The 26,044-nt window shown below is 38.7% G+C and overlaps 1 protein-coding gene across 1 annotated transcript in view; it reads right to left on the minus strand.

Annotated features, from left to right (window-relative positions):
- The window catches only part of onecut2 (one cut homeobox 2), a 33,166-nt gene extending 8,899 nt beyond the window's left edge, over positions 1–24,267 (minus strand). Inside the window, exon 1 of the mRNA XM_067575014.1 lies at positions 22,779–24,267. Within this exon, the coding sequence (XP_067431115.1) occupies positions 22,779–23,988 (1,210 nt within the window). The 5' untranslated portion in view covers positions 23,989–24,267. The remainder of the gene's footprint in view (positions 1–22,778) is intronic.
- Positions 24,268–26,044: the final 1,777 nt, after the last annotated feature.

A 26,044-nucleotide genomic window follows, 5' to 3' on the forward strand; every position in this document is an offset into this window, starting at 1 on the left:
CCTTTTCTCTGTTCACTTGTATGGAGGCTTGAGTCAAGTGCTGAGCCTCAAGAGCTGCTAACACTCAGAAAACACATCAATGCATTTTACACGGGTTTAAATAGTCAAGGGCTGCTACACATCAATAGAAACATCAAGGTGATGTTTTATTGAAGCAGCCATTTGAAGTGAATAAAGATACACAGAGAACTAAGAGCAGAGAGGATTGAGGATGGGGAGAGAAGGTGGAAATGGAGTGGAAAAGATAGATAGTGGAAGAGAAAAGGAAGCAGAAAAAGAGAAGGGATGATGAGAAGCATTTAGATAACAAGAAAGAAGGATGAGAAATAGAGGAAGAAAGGAGGAGGGTGATGCAGAGAGAAAATGGAGAGAAGTGGAGGAAACAAAGGGGAGAAAATATCAATACGGAAGATGATGGAGGGGATGAGGGAGAGAATACAGCCAGGGAGGGATAGAAAGGGACGAACAGAGAAACATGGAGGGAAGAGAACTCCCACAATGTAACATTTCAAAGTTTAGCTAAAGCCTACTTAAATGTAGTTGTTTGATAAGTCAAACTGTTGTGTGGACTCCATCCCTGTCACATCCCCTGAGCCTTTTTGCAACAAAAGTTGCAAATATATTTTCTGTCAATAAATTAATTGACTAATTCTTTTGCTGCAGTTGTAATGCAACACTTGAGAAATCCCTGTCACCACATAACTAGTTGATAGTTCACTTGGCCTCTCCTTAGATAAAATAGATTTTTCATGTGGTGTCCCTCAGGGTTGTATCTTAGGCACACTTCTTTTCAGCCTGTATATGTTACCACTCAGCTATAAGAAAGCACATCAGTTTCTATAGCTATGCAGATGATACCCTGCTGTATATCTCTGTATGTCCAGATTGTCCTGTCGACAACTTTTTGGCATCCTTCATTTGTGATATGATATATTGATGAGTCAGAACTTACAGCTGAATCAAAATAAAACTGAGATTTTAGTTATTAGCAAAGGCGATGAAAGAGAAACTATCAGCTCACCAACCTATTGGATTCTTTAATTATCCACTTTTATGTACAGCAGTTTATGCTGCATTAAATGCATGAATTGTGATATACTGTAGAAATAATGAGTATTATTAACAGTTAAAGTTTAAAGAAAGGAAATTAGTGAGCCAGTGAGCTTCATTTGATTTAATTTTACAAACAGAGCAGCACATCCTCATAATTAAACAATAGTATATGTCTAAAATTCAGCTGGCAAAAAATGACCTATAGTTACGTTTATGCTATCTAGCCATTGTAGTAAGAACGACCATAGGATTATTAAACATAAATGTTACCATCTGATGTACTTTACCAGAGTTAGTTTACAGCTAATTTTCATCTGCAGTCCCTTGGCAGGTCACAATTAAAACATCTAACAGTAACAATAACAGAACAAAAGGCCACTTAAAGAAGAAATATCAAATAAATATCGTAACATTGTTTTTTAAAGACAATGTTATTTGGGTCTGCCTTTCAGTGGTCACAGTGAGAAAGTGTAAAACAATTACAATTTGTGACCAATACTAAGAACTAATATCAGTACAATCCTTATTAATATCAGCACAACTCACTACTAGTGTGATTATCACAACTATGAACAGTAAAATCTGTGTTGATGATAGTGTATTTCTAATAAAGAGCTAGTTCAATAGAAATATTCATACCAGCATCAAGACAGAATACCTACAAATGATCATGTTCATTATTCTCCAGTAGTCGTTGTTAGAAACTACAACTCCACATTCTTCAGTGGGAATAATACAGATATTTATACTGATTATAATTATTCTTTAGAGGTATCATCATGAGGCTATTAGTAGTAATTCTAAGTCTAAAAATACATACTGTTGTGAAATCATGTGAACCCTCTCTACACAGGCAGAGTGAACCACATGACAAACTGTTGAGTAAGATGATGCTGTAGAGTTTTTAGTAATATGTGTTAATGTACAAACGTGATTTTGAATGAGGTTTTCTTACTTCTGGAACAGAAACTGGAGGTTCTGGTTTCAATTGAGGAGCAACTCACAAAAGTATGACATTATGTGACAGCTCAGAAACCCCCCCCCCCCCCCCCCCCCCCCCAAAACATTAAGACAATTGTGACTATAAGATTAACCTCAATTCTGTTTTTGAATAAAGAGTGTTTACAGATGGGAAACACTAAATGAAATGAGACAGGCACACACACACACACACACATTGAAAGAGGTAGAGCATGGGCGATTGAGATGAAGAGCTAGAGACTGAGAAGTAAAGACAAACTGCCACAGACAGATTAAAAAAGAGAGGTATGAGTTTGGGAGTCAATATAGCTGAATATAAAGCCATAAGATGATACTGCAGTCTGTCAGGACTCTACAGGCTTCATTCTGTAAGAAAAAAGGATTTATAGCACAAAGGGCCACCATCAACTAGAGAGCTCTATCTCTCTCTGCATCTACCATCTCTTATGTCTCTCTGTCTCAGACATTTTGTATTTTACTGCCGCTTCTTTCTTTTGTCTTTCATCACTATTTCCTCAATCATCTTCTTTTCCTCTCGCTCTTCCTTCATCTCTCTTCTCTATCATTTTTTTCTTTTCCGGCTTGTCTTTTGTTCTTCTCTGTCTCATCCGTCACCTTTTGTCTCCTTCCTCGTTTTCTCTTTCATCATCTGTCTTTTGTTTCCATTATGTCTTTACAGTAACTCTCTGCTCCATTGTCTTTCCTTTCCTCTCTTCCTCCCTCACTCTTTCTTCTCCTCCATCTTTCTTCGTTCTTCCTGTCTCCTTGCCTCTCCTTTCTCTCCATCTCTCTGCCCCTCCTACCTTTCTTACTCTCTCTTCCCTCCCTCTTTCCTCCTTGCCTGTATCTTTTTTTATTGCACCATTACCACTTAAGCCTCGGTATCCATTACACAGAGGGCATATAAGTGCAGTGTAAGTAGTAAAGTCGCCCTTCAACATACACTTCACTGCTTGTGTGTGGCGCCACATTTGGGTGCTTCGACACTCCGTCATGAGCCGGCAGGGCTGAGCGATGCTTTGATTAAATCATTAATCAGCTGTGACATCGTTACATTGTTAATGTTCAGTACGTGATGTCGGCGTGATGTCACAAGTGACTCTTTTTTCCCAAAATAATCACAACTGTTAAATGTAATCTAATTCTGCCTTCCGTCTCTGGTTCTGAACAGGGCAGGTCCAATTTCAATTTGCATCCAGATACTCTGATGCAGCTACCATTATGGGCTCACTCACTGACTGACTAACTGTTGCTGGTGACTGATCACTGCAAGTCTCCACAGCTTCTGCCTGAGTCTTTTTTTATGTTTTATTACTGTAAAAACAGTACGTCAAGTGGACAGGATGTGTTAGTGGTTAACTCGCTTTGCAACAGTCTCGGTATAAAAGTTATTGTGTGCTTATTTAACAAGCATCTCAGCTGTCGTGAACTTTATATCACTCTATTAAACCAAAAGGCCAAAACGTGTCCTGCAACATTAATACCATGTATCTACAATGATGTAGCCAGGTGAGTAACTTCTATGTTATCAGAACTTAGAGGAATGTCGGCCAAAACGCAGTTGGGAAAAACTGAATATTTCTTGTGGTACAGCAGTTGGAATATTGTAGTATATTACAGTCTGCAGACTTCAGCTCAGCATGGCAGCCTGGCAAACACACTTGATGCATAATATCTCAGCACTTAAACTCACACACACACAGATGTATGTAGAGACACACAGCATTTTAGCACGTAGCAATCAGCACTTGTGCTTGTGTATGCATGTGTGTGTGTGTGTGTGTATGAGTGTGAGTGTGAGTGTGGTTGTGCTTAATGCACCATGATGCTTTCCTCTTTCCGTTTTGATAACCGGAAATGGAACAGACAAAAGACTCTCTCTCTCTCTCTCTCTCTCTCTCTCTCTCTCTCTCTCTCTTTCTCACACACACACACACAAACATACAGTAGTAACCAAGAGCATGAATGAAACTATAAGAATAGTTATATTCTGATTTCTCCCAATCTTTGGAGTATATGTGTATCAGCTGAGAAACAAGGGAGCAACTAAAACCTAATGACAAACTCCTGTCATCTCTATTTCCAGAGACCAAAATTAGACCTTCAGTCTATGTACATTGTCAACATTGTCAACATTGTCAACACTGTCAACATTGTCAACATTGTCAATAGTCCAAAACTCAACAGACATTCAAAGATACATATGAATCCTAGAAAAGCAGCAAATCTGCATCTGAGTAGCTTTGACCTGCAAGAATGACTTGAACGATTGATGATTAATTTTCAAAATTAATTAACGTTTTGTCAGTTGGTTAATCAATTAATCAACTAATAGTTTCTGCACTATTCAGAAATTAAATGTACTGAATGCAGACTGAAGAAAACGTGATTCTACATCCATTAAAACAGGCACCAGCATCTTATATATACCTTAAAGGATAAACTTGGTGATATTTTGTTTTTTGTCATTGTCAAAAAATCCCATGAAAAGACCAACAATGAACTGATCCTAATAAACATTGTGTGTGTGTATCAAAGCCTTGACTCAATTCAACATGCACCGTCCTGCTGCCAAAAATACTCACTAGAGCACTAAATGTGTATTAATCCGCTTCTTAAAGTAGTCCCCAACAAATTCACATTCAATTTACTCCTGTTTCCTGTAACGTTTCCTAAAAACTACACTACCCAACTGTTTAAGGAATTACTGAGCTTTAAAAAAAGATATTATACATTTGTGACCCATTTTTTAAAATATTTGATCAATATTAAAAGGAGCCAATGAGCTTGAGAGCCACAGGCAGGGTAGGGAAGTCAGAAAGTGATGAGTGACCGACCAACACATTGTTGGTTTAGATAGAAAAAAAAAACCTCATCCTGTGAAATTTAGCTATTAAACCCCGTAATCATTAATGTAACAACACAGTGAGGATCAGGAGCAACATTTAACCCTTTACTGTTGTCCACATTCAACCTGAGCATTAAAGCATTAGAGGTGTTGTTTTAGTATAAAATGTAAGGTTTGTGTTTTCTAGTGATATTTAGTTGAGTACATGACACACTGCACTATATCACATACAAAGAGAGAACGGATAAATCGGTTTTTATGAGTGAATGTGGCGAGGAACAAAGAGGGACAGAGAGAGCCAGTATTCAGAGGATGCAATCACCGAATCACTGTGTGTGTGCGTGTGCAGAAAGATGCTTTATCAGTGTATAATCTGTATGTCCACACAGTATGTGGTGACATCACCGGACAAAGGTCTCTCTGCCCACTTACACACACACACACACACACACACACACACACACACACTGTAATGTATCTCCACTTGTTTACCAGGAGAAAGGAGCTGACCAATCACAGCCGCTGGTGGCTCAGTGATGTCATTGAGCTGATGAGGAAATGGCCTCAGAGGAGTTTGATGTCATCCACCCCTCTCTTTCTCGCTCTCTGTCTTCTTCTCTCGTGTTTCATTTTGTCTCATTCAGTTGTGTTTTACTTTAGTTTTCATCTGTTGCTCATCAGCTGAGAGGCTGATAAACAAACTTTATATTATTACAAAAACAACATTTTTTTTGATTTTTCCTGCTCAGATATTTTCATTTTAAGGGTTTTTAAAAGCTTTAAGATTTAGGATTTCAGAACACAACTGCTAAAATGACAGAAAATTAAGAAAAAAATCAAGATAATTTTGTGCAGCAAATGTTTTTTCTTTTTTTATTCCTTTCATCATCTCGTGAAATTATTTTTAAATGTGAAATACAATAATAATTGTAGTAAAACATTATTTTTATAACTCATTTAATAAATAAGAATAAAGAAAGTAAATAATGCACACAAGAACACTGTTGCAATACAATACAGGATTGAATCACTGGATTTCCAGCAAAAGGTAGTGTGCATGTCATGAGCATCACCTCTGCTCCACTGTGGGACACTGCCGGGGCTAAACATAGTTGCACTAGGTAACAAATAGGCCTTTCATTTTGATGTGTTAGTAAAAAGCACAGGTGTAAATAATTAATTAACTGTCACACTGTTGTGGTTTACTGGGACATTTGAATAGAACGGATCGTTCATTTTATTAATAACACCTGTGCTTGTCTCAAGCTGTGTCCCAAATCCATTCTACACATCTTCACACGGTAAGGTTACAAAATAAAATAAAATCAAAACTGTTATTATGCATACTAAAATATATTGTATAAAAAATGTATATGGTTAGTATGCAGTATGGATTTGGGTCACAGATTAAATGTCTGCTATATGCCTGTAGGGAGTGATTTCGGACACAGCCACTGACACCGTGGCAACATTATCTTTCCTGTTTGCATTCCACAAAGCATGATGTGCCAAATTCAGAATATCCCAAATATAAATAAGACAAGAAAATAATTATAGAAACATGTCTCATCAACATGTTTCACATTTCCTTGGAACACTGACTCTGTACGTGTACTGAACCACTGACATGTCACGTTATGGCATTTCTAAGTAGCCTAGTATATTCTGAAAATAACCATATATGGCATTCTTGGCTAAGACATGTAGTGACATAAGCCGGTTAAAAACGGGAGTAAAAATAATGAAAAGTTTGATTTTAGAAGCCATCGTCTCTGGATAGAAAGTTTGAAAAGCTTCAGGGAAAACAGTCAGTAACCTTTAACCTGCTGAATGTTTACAGTGTGGATAAGTCAGAGGGAAGCTCTGTTTCACACACACATACAAAGACTAATAGATGATGAGTTAACCAAACTCTCAGTACTCTTTCTTATCAGCAGTGTTTTTTGGCAGCATGAAGCCATCGCCGCTCTGTCTCCTAGCACACACAGCTCCAGCAGAGAACAAACACGGGCAGAGAGATAATATTCTCCAATCAATAGATTGTATTGTAATCGGTGATTGATCAGAAGAAGGTTGGGCAGCTATAAACGGACATCCTGGCAAACTGCTCGCCGCTGTGCTTGTCTCCAAACGATCAGCGGCAGGCGATACAAGTTGATCAGGTTTCCTGCTCTGAGAGATGAAAAGCAGCTCAGAGATGAAAGACGCTGAAGGCGCTAAATAAAGAGGAGAGGGGGTGTCTACATACTTTTGGCCATGTTTATAGTCATGCTTATAGTTTATTATTTGGTTTGACTTTTTGTTTTTTAGGTACAGCTTATTACGTCTTCCATTCTTACAATACATAACACATCTGGTGCCAAATGTAACAGCCAAAATAAATTACAATATTCCTTATAAATATACCATTCTAATTATATGTTTTTATATTTATTCAATAAATTATTGTTAATTAAATTGATTTATTTCTGTTTTATTCCCTGTAATTCTTTGTTTCTGTCTTTATCGTTTTTCTGCAACGTGTTTCTGCCCACTCTCTCCTGGTAAACCTGTCTCCATTAAAGGCTGTAATATCTACAATTGGATCCCATCCATCCAATATGAAACATAATCCAATAACAGACAGATTCAGCTAAATGAATCCAGTTATGTGGCCCAATCAAATAGAGGAGGATTCCCCTCAAACCCATCTGTCTGATACACATCAAACTGGAGCTGCTTTTAATGCTTTTACCACCAAACCTTCAGGAGGTGAGCATGGTGGAAAAATAAAAACAATCTGACCCTCAAAATCTGCTCTGTTGTCTTGGTGATTTCAGGTTTGGTTTTGACTTATCAGCACAAACAGTGCAAATGATAAGACAAAAGGTCAGCTAAAGAAATACAAACTCTGTAGGTGAGATAACAAAACCCACACACCATCCCAAAACTAAAAGAAAAAGTATCTATGTCAGTACCAACCTGGAGAAGGAATATAAATAACATCCAAATTCAACATAGGATGAAATTTTACTTTATAATTAAAGTAAACTAAGTAAAATTATACATAGACCGTAAAGCATGAGAGAAACACATTCATTCAGCTTCCACATGAGTGAGGTAGCACATAACTGCAAAGTTCTGTGTAAAGGCTCGATTACACCACTATTAAAAACAGAGAAATTCTGCAATCAAATCAATTCATTTCAGTGGAATCACAGCGATCAATGGATCTGAGTAAATGAGCACAAATCTTTCATGTGGAGTTCAATATTGGTGAACTTTAACGTGAATTTGAAGATTAAAAAACAGGAAGCTATCAAATTAGCTTGGCACCATCCAATTTTATAACTACTGTATGCTCTGCAGGATTATAAACTGCTCCACAAAAGAAGAATGATTTGCAGACAGTTATGAGACAGGAGACGATACGACAAATACATCTCAAATAGCTGCCACCTAACTTGGAGAACTATTGCGACTCACTAGTTTGTTCCTGGCTGCATAGCATGTTAGCAGTTAGCTCGCCAGCTACAGTAGTTCATCAACTAGCCCCATCATCAAGCTCCAAGCACCACATAATTTACAAAGACACACTGATGAACTTGTGTGCACTGTGCTGCAAAAACTGCATCACAAGCGAACAGACAAAACACAAGCAAATGAAGGCAACATCAAGTCAGTTTCAGCGTGGGAGGCTTACTTTTGATACACAATAGGTTACAGATTACTAGTTACCCTTTTAAAAAATTAATAAGTAATATAACTTAATTACTTTGTCAAAGTTATGTCATTTATTATATTTGATTACTTTGTTTTAAACTGAGCAATAAAGCTGAAAAGTCCTATAAACATCAATTTAAAGCAGGCAGAGTAAACCTGACAACAGACCTCAACATTGATTACTGTCAAACTTTTGTTAAAAGTTCTTCAATATAACTTGAATTAAGATTGGAATATTTTGATTTTAAAGCACAACCACCGAAACAAATCACCCGTATGTAGATCACAAACAACAAACTGTGACTCAGACAAGAGGCGTAGCAAATTCAAACAAAGAACCAATCAAGAACAACCCTCACAATTTGAGCTCATACCGCCAAATAAATGGAGCCTGTCTAGACATACAGACAGCTCCTTGTAAGCCATCCTACCCTTGATGGTGTTGCACTCAAATTTGTCCCAACAGCTTTGCTGACCTGCGTTGTCCGGAAATATGCCAAAAGAAGACATTCCTGCACAGCGAAAAGATGCAAAGCAACAGAATGAATGTTATATTCTACATATAAGCTTTTCACAGAAAATAATATATCCAGATGTGACCCCTTTGTAATCACCAACATTTTGATTAAAACTGTAATTTAATTACGTATTTATTCTCAGTAACTGTAACAGATTTGACAATACATGTGCAACTTTTAGAAAAAATTCTGCAAAGAAATGAAACAGATACAGTATATTTCATTCATAAATGTAACACATATGCAACATAACAAAACACACTGCAAGCACAAACAACACAATTACCAGGAATTATTCATATTGGATGCTAATGTTCAGTGCCAGTGCAGGAGGTGGTGGGTTAGAGTTGGTAGCAGATGAGTGTGTAGCATGTCCAGCTTTCATGCAGAGAACAAGAGTTTGCAATCTCATCACTGTAACTGTAACTCGCTCTAACTGTAACCACAATCTAACCACATTAAGACGATTACTGCTGCAGAGTCTCACTAACACCAGCAGAGTGGATCACTTCACTCCACTTCTTAAATCTTCACACTGGCTTCTTCTGTTGGTTTATAAAGCGCTGAATGGTTTCTGATCTGCTACTACGTTACGGACCATCCAGACCTCTCATGTCATCTGAGACAGGTCTGCTTTCTGTCCCCGCAGTCAAAACTAAACATGGACAAGCAGCATTTAGTTTTTATGCTCCACATATCTCCTAGAAAACTGCAGGTCTGTTCAAGGCCTTTTATTACACTCAATTTGGGACAATTCATTCATATCTTGCATTGCACTGTCGCCAATATCAACGTTCTCTTTTTGGTGGTAGGGTTGAATTATAGGACAGTTTGCGTCCTTTAGCCGTATTACATATTACATATTACTATTGTTATTATTATCATGAGCCATCGAGATGCAGCTTGTCTCTCTCTCTCTCTCTGTTTTACACTGTCAGCTCCCCCCCCCCCCCCCCTCTCTCTCTCTCTCTGTCTACACCCCCTCCCCCATCTCTTCCAGGAACTGGTCTGGATCAGGTTCCTGCAGATCAATGGAGATCTGGGTCCGCACCGTTTACGTTATCGTTGCCAGTATTAATGCTCTTTTAATCTGCTCGGGATTACAGCCATCGATCCACATCATCCATCCACACGCACAGCCGAGCCCAAACTGCTGCTTCACACACACACACACACACACATTTTTTGTAAAAAGACATACTGACTCCCAGACAGAGAAAGAAAAACCAAAAATAACAGGAAACAACAACATGAGGAGAGACAGGAGCAGAACAACAAACAGAATATACGTCCACTTCCTTGTTTGTGTTTGGACTCGGTATCTGACCATCAGAGTATTGATCGGTTATAGATACACATCAGCACATTTACATACAGAGAACTCAAGGCTGAAACGGCAAACAGAGAAACACAGACTGGACGGAAGTACGAAAGATTCAAATGTGGTTTGGTGTGTCATTATTTTGATTCTTCTAATAATAATTTGTTTTCTTTTTTATTTAATGGTTTTATTAATAAAATTTTAATTATAATAATTAAGTTAAATATATGTATTAATTTATGTATTTATATTTTTATATGTATTAATTTATTTCCATTGTATAAAGACATTGTTTGATTTTTCAATAAATAATAATTGTTATGAGTGTTAATATAAATATAATTGTATTATTTATTTTAATAATAATTAATAACAGGCAATCAGTTAATGTATTACATATATCAAAAGCTCTAATTAAATTTTATTGTTGATGTTTTATGTTTCAACTAATAATATTAATAATAATAATAACAGCAATAATAGTTATAATGATCATAATAATTCAAGTCTAATACAGAGATCAAATTATTTATTTGTTTGTTTGTCATCCTCACAGGTAAATACATGATGTTTGTCAGACACGAGGTCAAACCAGACCTTGTGTTTATTTTCCTTTTTTTAAACACTGTCTTTCACCATAAACCCTGCCTAGGGACTGACGGGTCCGTCCCGCCTGTCGTCGTTCATTACGCCCCCGGACAGAGTTATTTCAGCCGCGCTGTGACACCAATACTAATGAACCTGGAGGAGGAAGGGGAGACAAGAGGAAGGAAACAAGACAGCAAAGACAGAAGGAGAATGCAAAGGAAAAATACATTTAAAAAAACTGAGAAAATAAACAAATAGCGACAGAGAAGTATTCCCTGCTCGATGGGGATTGGGGAGGGATTGAGGGCTCTGTCTGTTTAAAGTCGCTGTTATGTGCCTCATATAAACTTCAGTAAATCAATTACAATAAATCAATGTTTGAGACATATCGTGAACAAATAATCATCCTCTGTTCTACAAGTCCCTACATCCTGCATGACCAAAACAAGGTCTCAGATCCTTCCTCTGTTCTGGGTCAGGTCTGACCTAATTTGCTACTAGTCTCCAATATTGATTGAGCACTCTGCTACCATGTTGAAATACATACTGGTACCATATTTTATCTTTCACAGGATAAGCCCCTTAACATGGGTCATGTTGTTTTCAAGAGGGGTCCTGGTGAAACAATGCATTTTCACAAAACTATCCCATTCTGTACTGTGCACAGACAAAAACAAAGAGAGAACGATGGAATAATACCAAAATTATGATAATAATAATGTAAAAAGCACAACACTGCAGGCTAACTAAAGTGCATGTGAACCGACCACTATAACTTTGGAATGGAAGGTGATTTAATATTGTACTTCCATGAAAAGATTTTTACTAAAAGAATGGCAAAAATATCCTTGTTTTAGTCCCTACTGGATCCTACATTTCCCATAATGCCACTCAATTGTGTCTTTCATTAGACCTTCTCTGCCTGGTAAACACCTGTCTTTCAAACTCCATATCCCCAGTTAAAAAGTTAAAAATTTCCAAGCTCAAAATGAGATAAATCTAATGACATCACTGTGACATCATCAGGGTTAAGAGCTGGCAGTTTTGGTATTAATCAGCTTCACCAAACTGACCAAGTTTAAGTGGAATTTCAGCACTCTGATACATTCTGGCATGAACACGTGAGCCAGCTCGGCCCAGTTTGAAGGATAAGGCAGGTGTTATTTTTTCCTCTTGTCAACAAATCTATCAGTGTGTTAGTCCATCTTTAAATACACTTCCCTATCCGGCCAGTGGCACTCAGCTCCAATTGGTTCCTACTGAGGACATACATCTTTAACAATGGCTACCAAATATCTATTTTAGATACATTTTTAATTTTTAATAAAAGGCTCAGTAATTTCTTAAAACAGCTAGTCACTGTAGATTTAAGAAAAACGTAAACAAATAAGACGTGCATTTTTGGGCACTATTTTCAGTGGCGGACTAACACACAATTGATTTATATGATGCATTACATCATAAAGCAAATAGGGGGCGCTGTTCTTCCACATTGAACTGAGCATTGAGACTTTCTGTTGATAGCTAGTGGTGGAAGGAGAGAAAAACTGATGGAGAAAAATCACCTCTGGGACGTTTTGTGTGCCTCCGAAGCAGAGGCACACAAAACTACAGGACTGATGGGAAATGCAGTCTTTAATTTGAGAAAGATGAGTTTTTAAAAACTACTGTAGTGACATATTACCACTAATGCACTACTTTCAAAATAAATTGGGTAAATTATGTAAAAAACTATGAACCATGATTGTGACTTTCAGTTCAGAGTTGTGTTCATGTCCTCCCTGCTGCTTCCTACCTGCAGATGTGTGTGTGTGGTATTGTGTAGCTCTGACTGATTGTTCGGTGTGTATTCTCTGAGCGCTCCGCCTCGATGAGCTCAGAGTCCAGGTGTCACGTTTGATTTGACCGCCGTAATAAAACGGCGACAGGACCATTTTCTCTGAACCCGAGCGGCTCAGTCGGCCCGGCAACAGTCCTCTACCGCTCCAACATCGCCCGGGCGTCATAATTGGTGTGGACAGTCTTAATGAAAAATCACTACACTATACCTCTGATATTCTTATTGGGAGCTACAGTGAAGGTTGTAGAGAGTCTGAACGCACAAGGCTGATGTTTGGAGTTTCAGATTTGATAAAGAGCTCTTGCTGAATGGATATGATGCAGTCAGTGCCTTTGCATTGTTATTAATCAACACTCTTGTTATATTCTGAACACATCTCAATATGCAAATTAGGTAGACAAAGCTGGCGGGCTTGTTAACAAACATAGTGTGTTTCAGATCAAGGAAAGGCTAGGTGACATACTCTCGAGGGACCACTTCAACGTGCAAAGTGAGGGTCACGTGACAGACAGCCAAAGGCATCAACAGGCCACTTTACGGATGCCTTGCTAACTAGGCTAATATTACCTCTTGTTAGCGCTAGCTCGGCTACCTAGGATTTTATTGCATTCTGATTGATCTCTGAACAGATCATAAGTGGAGGTCTTTTATGTTGTAGCTTCACAGACTTAGAAAGTAGCAACCCCAAACTACATAATAAGTGATTTGTCAGTGCGTTCCATAACACTTTGGTGCATAACACTCGTTAAGTTTGGTTGGTTAAGCAAGTAGCACAAAAACTACTTGGTTAAAAGAAGAAAGGCAACCAAGAGAAACACACACCACCATACATTCTTTGCAGGTGCTCGGTAACAGTTGTCATCACAAAAAAAGGATCTCAAGTCATTTTGATCTCAGTTATTTCACTCTGAGCCAAAGTGTCAGACAGACATACCAACAAAACTGTCATCTCAGTTTCCAAAACTCCTAAAACTGCTATGAAACCTGACAGGAAAGACAGTACATAACTGTTCCTGTCAAATCTTCTCACGCTGACACACAAACAAACATCAGAAGTCTCCACTCAGCAGCCTGAAATCCATTATTACAGATCAATAGCAGCCTGCGAATATGCAAGAGGTCAGAGCAGAAACCCTGAAAACGGACACAAACTGTATTCCCACAGTCTGAAACTGTAAGACCAGGTACACACACACACACACACACACACACACAGAGTAACTGCTGTTAATCTGTGTGTCATAAAGCAGAGTCCAGCTCATTAATAATGCAGTGCGTCTGCTTGCAACAGGACGCATAAAATGGAAAATATTTAGGTTCAGTCATTCTGATTTTCAGCACAATTTGACGCTGAGTGGGCTCTTCTCTAATATTCTGCTCTGCAACACAGAAGACAATTAAAGTTCAACAAGGTCAACAACTGCCATGAAAACCAACAAAGAATTGACCCTCCTGACAAGTGTGTATCCAAAGCCTGATATATCTCATCCCACTGTGATAGATGTCCACTGGTGTCCAAAAACTATTAAATACAAATAAATGAGGCGTGTTCCCTTATTACCATGAAAATCCCATGACTTTCACTGACAGCAACTTAACAGCGGTAGACAAAAAAAACAGCAAAGTGGAAGCAGTTGCAGTTAATTACTGAATGAAAACAGTGAATAAACTGTTGTATCAATGGTATTGGTGCTACAGAAATGGACGATATCTATTTACCACGTGAACTATTTAAGTACATGTTTTTTACCCGGCATTTATTTGCTCATGCCACCGCTATTATTTGCACACCTGTTTTTACATGAGCTATTCTATTCTAACACTGACTTGGGCATTGTTTTCTTTTCATCTATAATTCACTGCAATCACAAGCAGGCAGCGTCCTCCAACCAAACAATGGACTCCTCCTTCTTTCTCTCCCTCTCTCTCTCTCTCTCTCTCTCCCTCCCTCCATTTTGCCTGGTTAACCCGGCTGCGAGGTGAAGACGAAGTGAAGTGAGCAGACCGAGGTGGGTCACGCCGAGATTCCCATCAATAATTCATCGGGCCGCTGCTGCCTCTGCTCTTGTGTTCAATTCCCCCGACGATCACATAATACCTCCCCCCAAAAGAGAAAGAGAAAGAGAAAGAGAGAGAGAGACAGGTCCCAGGAAGGAGAAAGATAGAGAGAGAAAGAAACAGATTCAAAATGAGGTAGTGGGAGAGGAGGAGGAGGCGAGGAGGAAAAGCTCAGAGACAGCTAGAGAGATTTTTAAAGATTCGTTTTTCATTAATTGTAGTAGTGATGTGCATATCATTTGTTGTCTTTTTCTCAGGAATTTTGTATTATTACAATTATATTGTAAACCTTGTAAACCCAGCTAAAAAACAGATACCTCTGGACTAACGTATATGAAGACAAGCAATAATAGTTGGACATGTCATTCCAAAACCGAGGAGCTTCAATCTGATTCTATAACAGCATCTATTCTCCTGGTTTCAGGCTTTCCACCAGATGTTGGAACCTGGCTGCAGGGATTTGCTTCCATTCAGCCACAAGAGCATTAGTGAGGTCCAACACAGATGTTGGGTGATAAGTCCTGGCTCACAGCTCGGGTTTCGGTTCATCCCAAAGGTGTTAGATGGAGATGAGGTCTGGGCTCTGTGCCGAACAGTCAAGTTCTTCCAGACCCATTTCTTTATGGTCCTAGCTCTGAGCACAAGGCGGTTCTTCACCAAACTGCCACACAGTTTGCACGCTATTGTCTAAAAATCAATGTATACTGTAGAATTAAGATTTCCCTTCAGTGGAACTACTAGAATTAATTGGCATTTAATTTCTCTTAATTATTCAGTCTGTACAGCTGCGTTCACCTCATTCTCACCATTTTTCTGTTAATATTCTTTGTGGAGGTAGCTAGGTCGCCTTAAAGGAAGACAACATCTTCATTCTTAATCCCACCTATAAAACTCTGATTGGTTGATTGTTATGAGCACAACACCAGATCTATTTGAATTGCTGACTGAAAGAAAAACATCTCCAGACCTATATGTACAGGGTTGTCCACACACTCTTGGCCCTATAGCGTAATTATGGTCATGCCAATAAAGCAAATTTTAATTTAGAATTTAAGAGAAAGAATACTTGAATTTATTTAACTATGAAAAGCTGGAAGTAGTGAATGTTTGTCCTTTTTGCTTTTTTTCAGCTCTTAGCAGGACTACAAGTGGAGAAAGGAAGGAAACTAAAAGAGAGAACCTTAAAGAACTGAGGGAGAAATGTGTTTCACTTATGTAAATAAACATAATAATTATAATTGTTGCAAACATACAGAGCATGAATGTGGATAATGTAACTGCGGACAATAAACCTGTCTCCCAGCTCTCTCATTTCTTTCTTTCCCTGCATGCGGTTCCTGTCTCTCCTCTCTGCTTGTGTCAGGGTCAGGGGGAATGTTTGCTCCATCTATTGTCTGAGTGTTGCAGCTCTGACCTCTGACCTCAGCTCTATTGCTTGCTTGTAGCGTTGTTGATCTAGGAATTGAAGCTCCTTCTGTTGCTACAGTCATTTTAAAGCCACTGTGGAGAGAAGCGAGGGCAATGAAATGCGCCTGGAAAAGAAAAACTCAAAGTACTAGTGTAAGGAATATCTTCACAACAATCTGATCTATATGCATGTTTCTGACGCCATAAAGAGGTAAGAACCTGGACAATATTGACCCAGTATCAGTAAAACCACAGGACGCCGATTTCAGTTCCGGAGTCAAACTGAAAGAAAGAAAACCATTCATATTTCTGCTCTCATCTAAAAATATCTTAAACCTGCCAAACTTCCTGATTTACATGATAGAGATATAGGTCCGGTACATGTTTAGCCTAGCTTAGCACAAAGACTGAAGGCAAGGAGAAACCGCAAGCATAGCTCTTAACAGAGAAAAACACACCATGTTAGCTAACTATGGCGGATCATTTACCTAAAATGAATATTAAAAGGGGAATGCAAAATTAAAAGGCAAAATGGCAAATAAACTATTACAATATTTTAGTCCTAGATTAATTAAATGAAGAAAAACTGAAAAGAGACATTAAATAGCAAAATGGCAAATTAATACTGTGAAATAGCAATTTTAAAATGAAGTGACATTTCAAATGCTGAAATAGAAAATAGAAACGCTTAAATGTAAATGCTCAGATTAAAAGCTTGAAACCAAATGGTTAAACTGAAAACTGTAATTGAAAAGGAAAATGAAAACATATATAAGCAAATCTGAAAGAGAAAACAAACTATTTGGCTAGTTTGGTTTTGTTTTTGTTTCTCATTTTCCACCATCTGTTCCATTTTAAATTCATCATTTCCCCAAATAAAAACTTGATGTTATCGAAAGCAGTTTTTTTTTTCACATTTCAGTTAGTTGCTCCTGCTTTCAGTCTCTGTACTAAGCTAGCTAAACACATCCTCAACCAGATATCAAAGACTTCCCAATATGTCACAATGTTCCTTTAGATAATGACATTATTATGTTTTTGTCTTTGACAAGCACATGGCTTAGTTAAATCATCTGTTAGCACAATATACTGGATACAACACTTTCTAAAGTTTGAGATAAAGCCATAAACAGAGTTAGCTCCTACATCCAATTAGCTTAGAATTGGCTTCTATGCTGTAGCCTAGCACCTGGCTTTAGCCAACAAAACTGACTCTTGACTCTTTGATTGCTGACACACCATGTAAATCAGACAGCTTCAAGTTCTTTTCTTAAATGAAAAAAATAAATAAATACACAAGATAAAAAAATATAAAATTATTTTGTTAATTGTACCACAACTCAAGTACTGTATTGTATTGGCACAAAAAACTTGATTTAAGCTTTGATTCATGCATGTTGGACTCTTTAAAAAAGAAAACAGAATCCCACATGCAGCAGCCAGCGAGTGTGTTTGGTTATCAGAGGAGAAGCAGATGAGTGCAGCTCCATCAGACAGCAGTATTAGTACGAGGCTGTGCAGTGTGTGTCTGCACGCTGACATTTTACAACACACAGGGGAGCACAGATCACATGAACGCTACCCTGCTCTCCTCCAGCTCCACCCTCCATCCACCCTCACTCATGTCATATCCTATGAACCTGTATCGTCAAATATCAGCCCCGAAAATCAAAGAAACCTTAATGAAATGACGACGAGACGATCTCATCCACGAGAGCATGTGCACCAATTGGAAATATGAAGGTCTGAATCGAACCAAATCTATCAACCAAATCTAATCAAATACAGATTACCAATCAATTTTTTTTTAGAATCAGATGTGCATGCTGGGCTGTTTTTCAGAAGGATCTCCATTAAAACGCCACCTATTTGCATTGATTAGTCTTTAAATAGTCTATTCAGCAGAGACTGTTCAGCTTCTTAAAACCATGTTACATTTTCACTGTCAGAACTCTTCAGCCGCTATTTAAAATGAGCACAATAAATCTCACAACCAAAGTATGAAAGACTACTGAGCAGATATCACAACTAAACATCACAAACTACAGCGGGATGTGTCATATGGAAATGGCAGATTTGTTTTTCTTTAAAGTAACTTTAAATATGATTCAATTTCCATAAACTCTTCCAATATTAAAGCACCACAAACACACTGAAACACTAAAGATTTAAAGTAGGAACATCATAGAGGTTATACAGGAAATAAAAAATGCTACATTGTTATTATGGTGATATCATGAATTATTGTTTGAATTGAATAATAAAAATGACTTAAAAGTTTTGGGAATAATTTAGTAATATTATATATTGAAGGAAAAAAATGCATTATTTTGTTTTATTTACCTAAGTTTTAATACACTATAGGAAATAAAGGCAACCTCTATTTGAATACAATTATTAATACAGAATATAATGACACTACTGTTTAAAAGAAAACTGAAATCCTTTCTGTTTTCTCAGGTTTATGACTGACCAATTTATCAACTGAGTGTGTGGTTGGACAACTGTTCTACAACTTTTTATCTTTTTTTCTTCTTTGTGTGAATGTGTGTGTGTGTGCTTGATTTGGTGTTCATTTTTGGTTGTGTTTCTGCATTTTTAAACTTTGCTTTAAAACAATTTATCATGTTGATGAATTTCATGCTGATGTTAAGCGCCTTGAACTGTCATTGTGTATGAAAGGTGTAATACAAATAAAATTAACTTATGGTGATATTTGAAGTGTCTCTATAAAAAATATTATAGAAATACAATATTATACTTTGTAGAATATCTATCTTCACGAGTAAATAAAAACTTTATACAACTATATATTTGGACTATTCTGTATTATTTCTTATTTGCATATATTTTTAAGGCGTATCTCTGATCTCTGGCCTGTGCTGCTGTAATGCAAAACCTCCCTCCTGGGAATCAGTGAGATTTTATCTGATCTTTTAACTGCAAAATGATGGATACTTAATGAAATACAATGACAACAGAGTCAGGTATATTTCTAAGATTATTATAGAATTAATGTGGCCATTTAAATAAAACAGCAGGCACAAGAACTCGCTTTTTAGGAATAATTTCGGAATGGCTGTACACAGTGCACTCCACATAGGTTGTGTCTGTTAAATTAATAGTACATTGTATCATTTTATCGGGTGTGTTTGTTAAAAAAGTGCGTGCTGGTTCAAAGAAAACACACAAATATGATAAAAGCGAAAAACTGAAAGGAATCCATTTCAGTCTACTTGGTTTCAGCAGGATATTGCTGTCCGGGGAGTCATGGGTACATATAAAACAAACTGTATATAATTTAATTTAAAGTAAACGTATTTTACTGAAACATAATGTCGGACTCTAGACTACACGATCAATATTTACTGTAATACACTGTCCAATGAAAACCGTGTATCTCCTAAATGTAAATTTTTCTTGAAATAAGAAAAATAGCCTTGTTTTGAGTGTATGTCAGCTTTGTGACAGTATATTGATGATAACTCAGTGGGTTTAAAGAGGTTCTTTCACTTAATGTGGAAGCAGAATTTTCTCAACTCAAAGCATTCGATCCAAACGTTCAATTCAGTTTAATGGAAAACTTCAAATCAGCAAATAGAGATACGTATAGTTTTCATGAAATAAAATGAAAGTTTTCAAAGGGAATTATCACTCTACATTATTTCAAATACTTACTTCTCTGTAAACTGCAATTTAATTTTTTTCTTGTTTCTACATACTTAATCAGAATTAGTTCCTGTTGACAGTATTATTTGAAAATGACAATTTTCACAATTTTGCACTTCTTATATACAGCATATACCAACCAGACCACAGCCACTGTATATACATTTTTCAGCAATAATTTAACCTGTATAGATACTGTATGTTTAGCGTCTAGTTGTTTACAGTAAATTTATCTATTTTCAACCCTCTTGTCTGTACAAAGTGTTAGTCTGCTCTGCTTTGTTTTGTTTGTGTGTCTATATTTGTATCTTGAGAGCTACACTGACAACCGGAGTCAAATAAAATTGATTCTGAAAATGCAGCAATGGCTTAAATTAATTGCTGAGCATCAACAATGTCCTGAAGCTCTGATAAATGATGGATGATGCAACTTGATTCAGTTTCATCATTTTCTTTCTATGTGAGATTTTAAGCCTAAAATTAGGAATATTAAGAGTTTTCACACTGAAACTGAAAGCAGGCTCAAATACTTGAATAAGTCTGTTACTTAAGGATATGAACAAGTACTGATAGTGAAGAATGTCTGCTGTCCAAGATCAAACTGCTGCTTTGATTTTTAAAAATGGAAAATAATTGAATTTTTGAAATTTTGTTATAAATCCTACTAGTGACCTCCATTACATGTTTTACAGTCAGATGTTTATAACCTGACCGTACCTTATACAACATATGGATTCAAAAAGTTTTTCAACTTTATGAGATGAAGAAAATATCATTATTTACCGCTGTCCAGTGAAAACCATGTATATCTAAGTATTTGTGATTTTAGATTTTTTTTGGTAAATTTCTCTAACTTCTTCTTCTACTATTTGATGTAAAAACTCAATAGATTTTTAATTTTTTTTTTTTTATCATGGCTTAATGATGTGTTTAGTCACAAAGCTGAAAACAGGGCTGGTTTTCTTGGCTCATGACAGGTTGACATTCAGGAGATACATGGTTTTCACTGGACACTGATCATATCCACATGGGCTCCAAAAGCTCAAATTTATAAACAGTTGGAGTCCTGTGATGGCTTGTTAATGTAACAAGATTATTCTTTCACTAATTATGTGCCATATATTTCTCTCTGTATCAAACAGGCATACATAATCTGCTTTTGTTCTTCTAATGTGGTTTTTTGTTTTGATCATCTGTGTGATTTCTTAGACTTTTTAAAAATGTATTTCAAGCTTAAATTAATGGATTAAGAAACATTCACAATTCAAAATGGGAAATTGTATTGTAACTGCACAGTATAAGATGCTGAGCTCAAAATGAAACATATGTTAAAAGAGGGAGAGTAATTTGAAAAGAAACATGGACACAGTGCTCAAATCCACCCATCATATACTGAATGAGGCCCATTAACGTCAAGCGACAGAGAAATAAGCAAAAACAAAGATTTACATCACTGATCTGGTGTTATCTCTCTACTGATTCACACTAACTGCATGTTAGTGCTTCTGTTTGAAAATATTTGGCAATTCCCTTGACCCAACTATTTCTGTTCACACTGCTTATAATCTAACAATAAATCAGGTTTTGCACTTGTCTTGTGCCTTTTATAGACAAACATGAAAATAAAGCATTCTTATTGTAATAATAGACCTACAGATCCAAATGGACATAAAAACAGCTCTGTTAAATACACCAAATATGATCAAATCTTGCTGAAAAACTCACCACAGACATACTAAACCTCAACAGCAACATTAAACTCTGTTTATGTTACAATATTCCTGCAAAACTGAATATAATCTGCCCTCAACCTGATCATTAAAAGCCACCTGATCCTTCTTTATTTTTGCTCCGTCCCTGCTGCTGCTGCTGTCCCCTGCAGACAATAGATGCTTGTTGTTGGGACAGAAACCAGGTTCCTCACTAGAGGGGGCACCAGACCCACTGATGCTACAAACCTTTATGTCACAGCCTACTGATCACTTCAAGCTCCCCACAACCAAACACAAATCCTCCTCCGACCCTCTCTGTCTGCTTTCAGTGCTTTCTCACACCTCTCTGCCTGCTAATACCATAAGACCACAATAAGCCTCTAACAGGCTAATGACAGCAGTAACACCATCTGAATAATACAATCCCTGTTATTATAAAAACACTCATTAACACTGAGAATAAACAGTGTCACCCCCTTGATTTAATCAAGTCTTAACATGTAAACTTGCAAATTGAATTAATTATTTTCTACAATGTGTGCAAAATTTTGAAATTTAAAGAATTCGTTTCAAAGAAAGTATTGCTTCCATTTTTGTCCTCTTTCCCTTTGTTTTCTTTTTCATGTATTAAAATGCTGTTTTATTTTGAAGCGTTTGATCTTAATTTAGATTTAATTCTGAGCCGGATAATCAACTGATTGTTAGTGAGAGCGCAGTGTTTCCCACTAACATGCAGGGAGAGAAAATAACATCTGGGTTACTGCACAGTGCACAGAGACAGGCGACTGTTGGAGGGAAATCCCGTGACCTTGTCATTTCGTATCGATCCCTTTTTGTTATTGATCAATAATGGTAATCATAACACCAGTGATTCTACATAAATTTCATTCATCTAAATTGGAGCGCTGTGCTTGAGAGAAGACACGAGGAAAAACCAAAACAAAGCCAGCAAATAAATAAATAAATAAATAAAAAGTCAATGTGTTTTATTTGAATTTATATATTCCTAGTTTCGTCCTGGTGCGCAAAGCAAACCCAAACACCAGCCTGGCACCGCAGATAGTTATTTTTCTGCTCTTACCTGCCAATCTGAGGGCCGACATCCTCTGAAACTCGGGCTCCTGCAGCCACTTCCACATCCTCCTGAAGGTCTCCCGGCCTGACTTTAGTTTACTCCAGGGTTTGGGGTTCCTCAGCAGGTCCGACAGGGTCCCCTGGGAGCGGCACAGCACCCTCTGGGCGAAGATGGCCTGGGGGATGCTGTACCTCTTCAGCTCCGCCGTGATCCTCTGCGCCACCTCTTTGGTGTTGATTTCCTCCAGCTGCCCCGAGCTGTTCACCCCCTGCGTCCCCGAGGAGGAGGGCGGTCTTTCCCGGGTGGAAGCCAACACGGGCCCGTGGGATGGAGACTGGAGGTGGGGGTGGGTGTGGTGGCCCGCCGAGGATGCGGCCGGGTGACCCGGGTGGTGCATCCCGTTCAGGTGCGGCATCATCCCGGCCGCCGGGCCACCGAGGCCTCGGTGCTGGTGGTGGTCCCCTCTGGCCAGCATGGAGGCGGTGTGGTGCGCGTCGAAGTTCAGCATCTTGTCGTGGCCTCCGTGCGTCGTGGTGCCATAGTTGTGGAGACCCTGCTGGGTGTTATGGATTGAGCCCAGGCCGTTGCCCAGCACCGGGGAGAGGCTCTGACCCATCCCGGACATGTGGTCCTTGTGGTAGGGGCTGTATAGGTTGTTCATGCCCGGTAGTCCCCGCTCGTCCCGCATCAGGGTGAAACTCCCGCTGACGTTCCCGGGGAGCCGCTGGTGGTGGTGGTGATGGTGATGATGGTGAAACTTGTCCGACACGGTGGAGATGGGGGGCAGCGGCTGCAGCGGGGTTAAGGTGGTGTAGGTGCCGCTCATCCCCATCCCGGGAGAGGACGTGTCGCAGGGCACGCTCATGGCGTGGTGCAGCGGCAGGGACAGCTCCGGCCGGTACTCCCCGCTGCCGTCCAGTATCGTGGCCATGCCGGACACCATGGCTGAGCGGGATGACGCGGCGGCGGCGGCCAGGTCCTGGTGTATCCGCAGGGCGGACGCCGCTGCCGCCGCCGCCGCCCCGTGTCCCCCCGACGAGCTCCCGCGGCCGTGGTGCGGGCTGTGGCTCATCAGCTCCGCATCAGGGGCCACGGAGCTCACCGCCACCCCGCCATGCAGGCTGCCAATGCCGTCCATTGTCATGTCCGTGTTCATGGCGTAAGCGTCCAGATCCTTGGCCAGGCATCTATAGGCGTTAGTGTAGGCAGTCTTCATTCATCTGTCCTCTCAGTCCATCAGGTCGAGCGGAATTATCTCTCCTTCTCCTCCTCCTTTCTCTCGCTGCTTCTCCCCTGATGCGCCGGGATGGGTCAGTAGCCGTATCCCTTCTTTTCCTTCACTTCCTCGGTTGTTTCCCCGTCCTCCTAAGGCCTCTCCAGCTCGGTGTCTTTGTGTATTTTCCCCGGTATGTGCACATTAAAAAAAAAGTGTTTTTATCTCGATCGTACGGGCCTGTGCGGTGGCTCCCCCATATCCAGCCCTCTCCTCCTCCTGTGCTGCTCTGCTCCTCAGACGGGAGCTGTCCACGGTCCCCTAGCCGACAGCTCAACCCAACCTGCTGCGAGGGGGAGGAGAGGGGGAAGCGTGCAAGGCTGGAGGGGCGTCACCCGCCTGACTGACGGTGCAGCGGACCAATCAGAGCGACGAGCGGGGATCCGGAGGGCGTGGCGAGCTGCCCTGGAGAGCGTGTTTGGTGGATGCAGCTGTGTGGACAGTGAAGCTGCTCTGGGTGGGATTTGAGCGAAAATTCATTATTGCAAAGTATTCCTATGATAGGGAATATTACTACAGTGATTTATATGCAGGACTTGAATGTAAGTGTAAAGGGTCATATTCTGTTCTGTGTCTCCTATTAATGTTTAAATATGATTAGAAATAGACCCTAAAATCCGCAGAATCCGTGTATATTCCTACAATGGACTACTTATATGATATCATTATAAGGATTTATGGTGTGTGTATAGCTAAATTATCTTATCTCATGTAAAGTCCTTGAAGGAGATCACATATTGCATTCTTATATAGGGACTAGTAATCATGATACATGAAAAATAAATCTATAAGAATACAAAACATATTTAAAAAGTAAAATGAATGGAAACAACAAAAATGAATGAACGAAACAAATAATTAGAAATATTAAATAATACATTGAAAATTCTTTCTAAAATTTACAAAAATCAATAGTTTTCCCATAATTTTGCTGTATTATTAGTCTAGGTATTTTTCAGTGTGCTATATCGTAAAGTCTTACTTCTTATGGTCAGATTGAGCAACAAGGTGTGATGAAACCTTTCCAGTCTACTTAGGGCAGAAATGAATAAACACTGAAATGAAAGGGCAGATGACTGAAATTCAGTCTTTATACAGAAAGGCACAGTGTCTGAAAGTGTCCAGCAGTGTTTGTGCAGAGAGTCAGTGATGCAAATTTACATCTTGCAAATGTTAACATGCACTGTACTGTATGTGAAACAGGAAAAACACATAATTTATTCTGTGAATTCTTTGTAGAAAATCAAGGATTCTGTTTTTCCCCTCGGCTGCTGCTGCTGCTGCTGCTGCTGCTGCTGCTGCAAAGAAGCAAATTGCCCACAGGGATCATTAAAATTTGATCTCATCTCAGCTCTTACCTCATCACCTGCTGCCCCTGATTGTTGAGATAAAATAAGGTGACAGGAAATAACACACGATAAATCTGTGATAAACCCAGAACTGACTTGATAGACAACAAAACCTCCCATTCTGAAGAACTGTTCCTTTTCCTTTTCTTTACAAACTGCCAGCCACATCTTGAAGGTTGGACTTTTCCACAAAATAATATGCAAACACAACACTGATTAATCTTAGACGCCTTGAATATCGGACTTTTCTCCTGCACATGAACGCAGCTTAAGGACAGATAGAAAGTGAAACCCATTGAATAGTAGAAATCACTGGTCCAGACTGCTGCTGAATCTTGAATAACAATAATACAACACCAGCCAACATGATGCAGGATGCGTCATTATTAACACATTTATTAACAAAGATAATGTTTAATTAATACATTTATGGAGTTTTTCTTAGTTTACTAAGAATAGATTGATGATAAATCTGACATCACAGTTTAAAATGGCATTAAATGACAAGCCATAGCACAAGACTTGACATGACATTGACATAATACAACATATTATGACGTGAAATGACATGAGCTGATCTGACAGGACATTAGATAACATGATGCGAGATGAAACAACATAATGTGACAGGATATGAATGACACAACACA

Source organism: Thunnus thynnus, chromosome 19, assembly GCF_963924715.1.
Source record: "Thunnus thynnus chromosome 19, fThuThy2.1, whole genome shotgun sequence".
Classification (NCBI taxonomy): domain Eukaryota; kingdom Metazoa; phylum Chordata; class Actinopteri; order Scombriformes; family Scombridae; genus Thunnus; species Thunnus thynnus.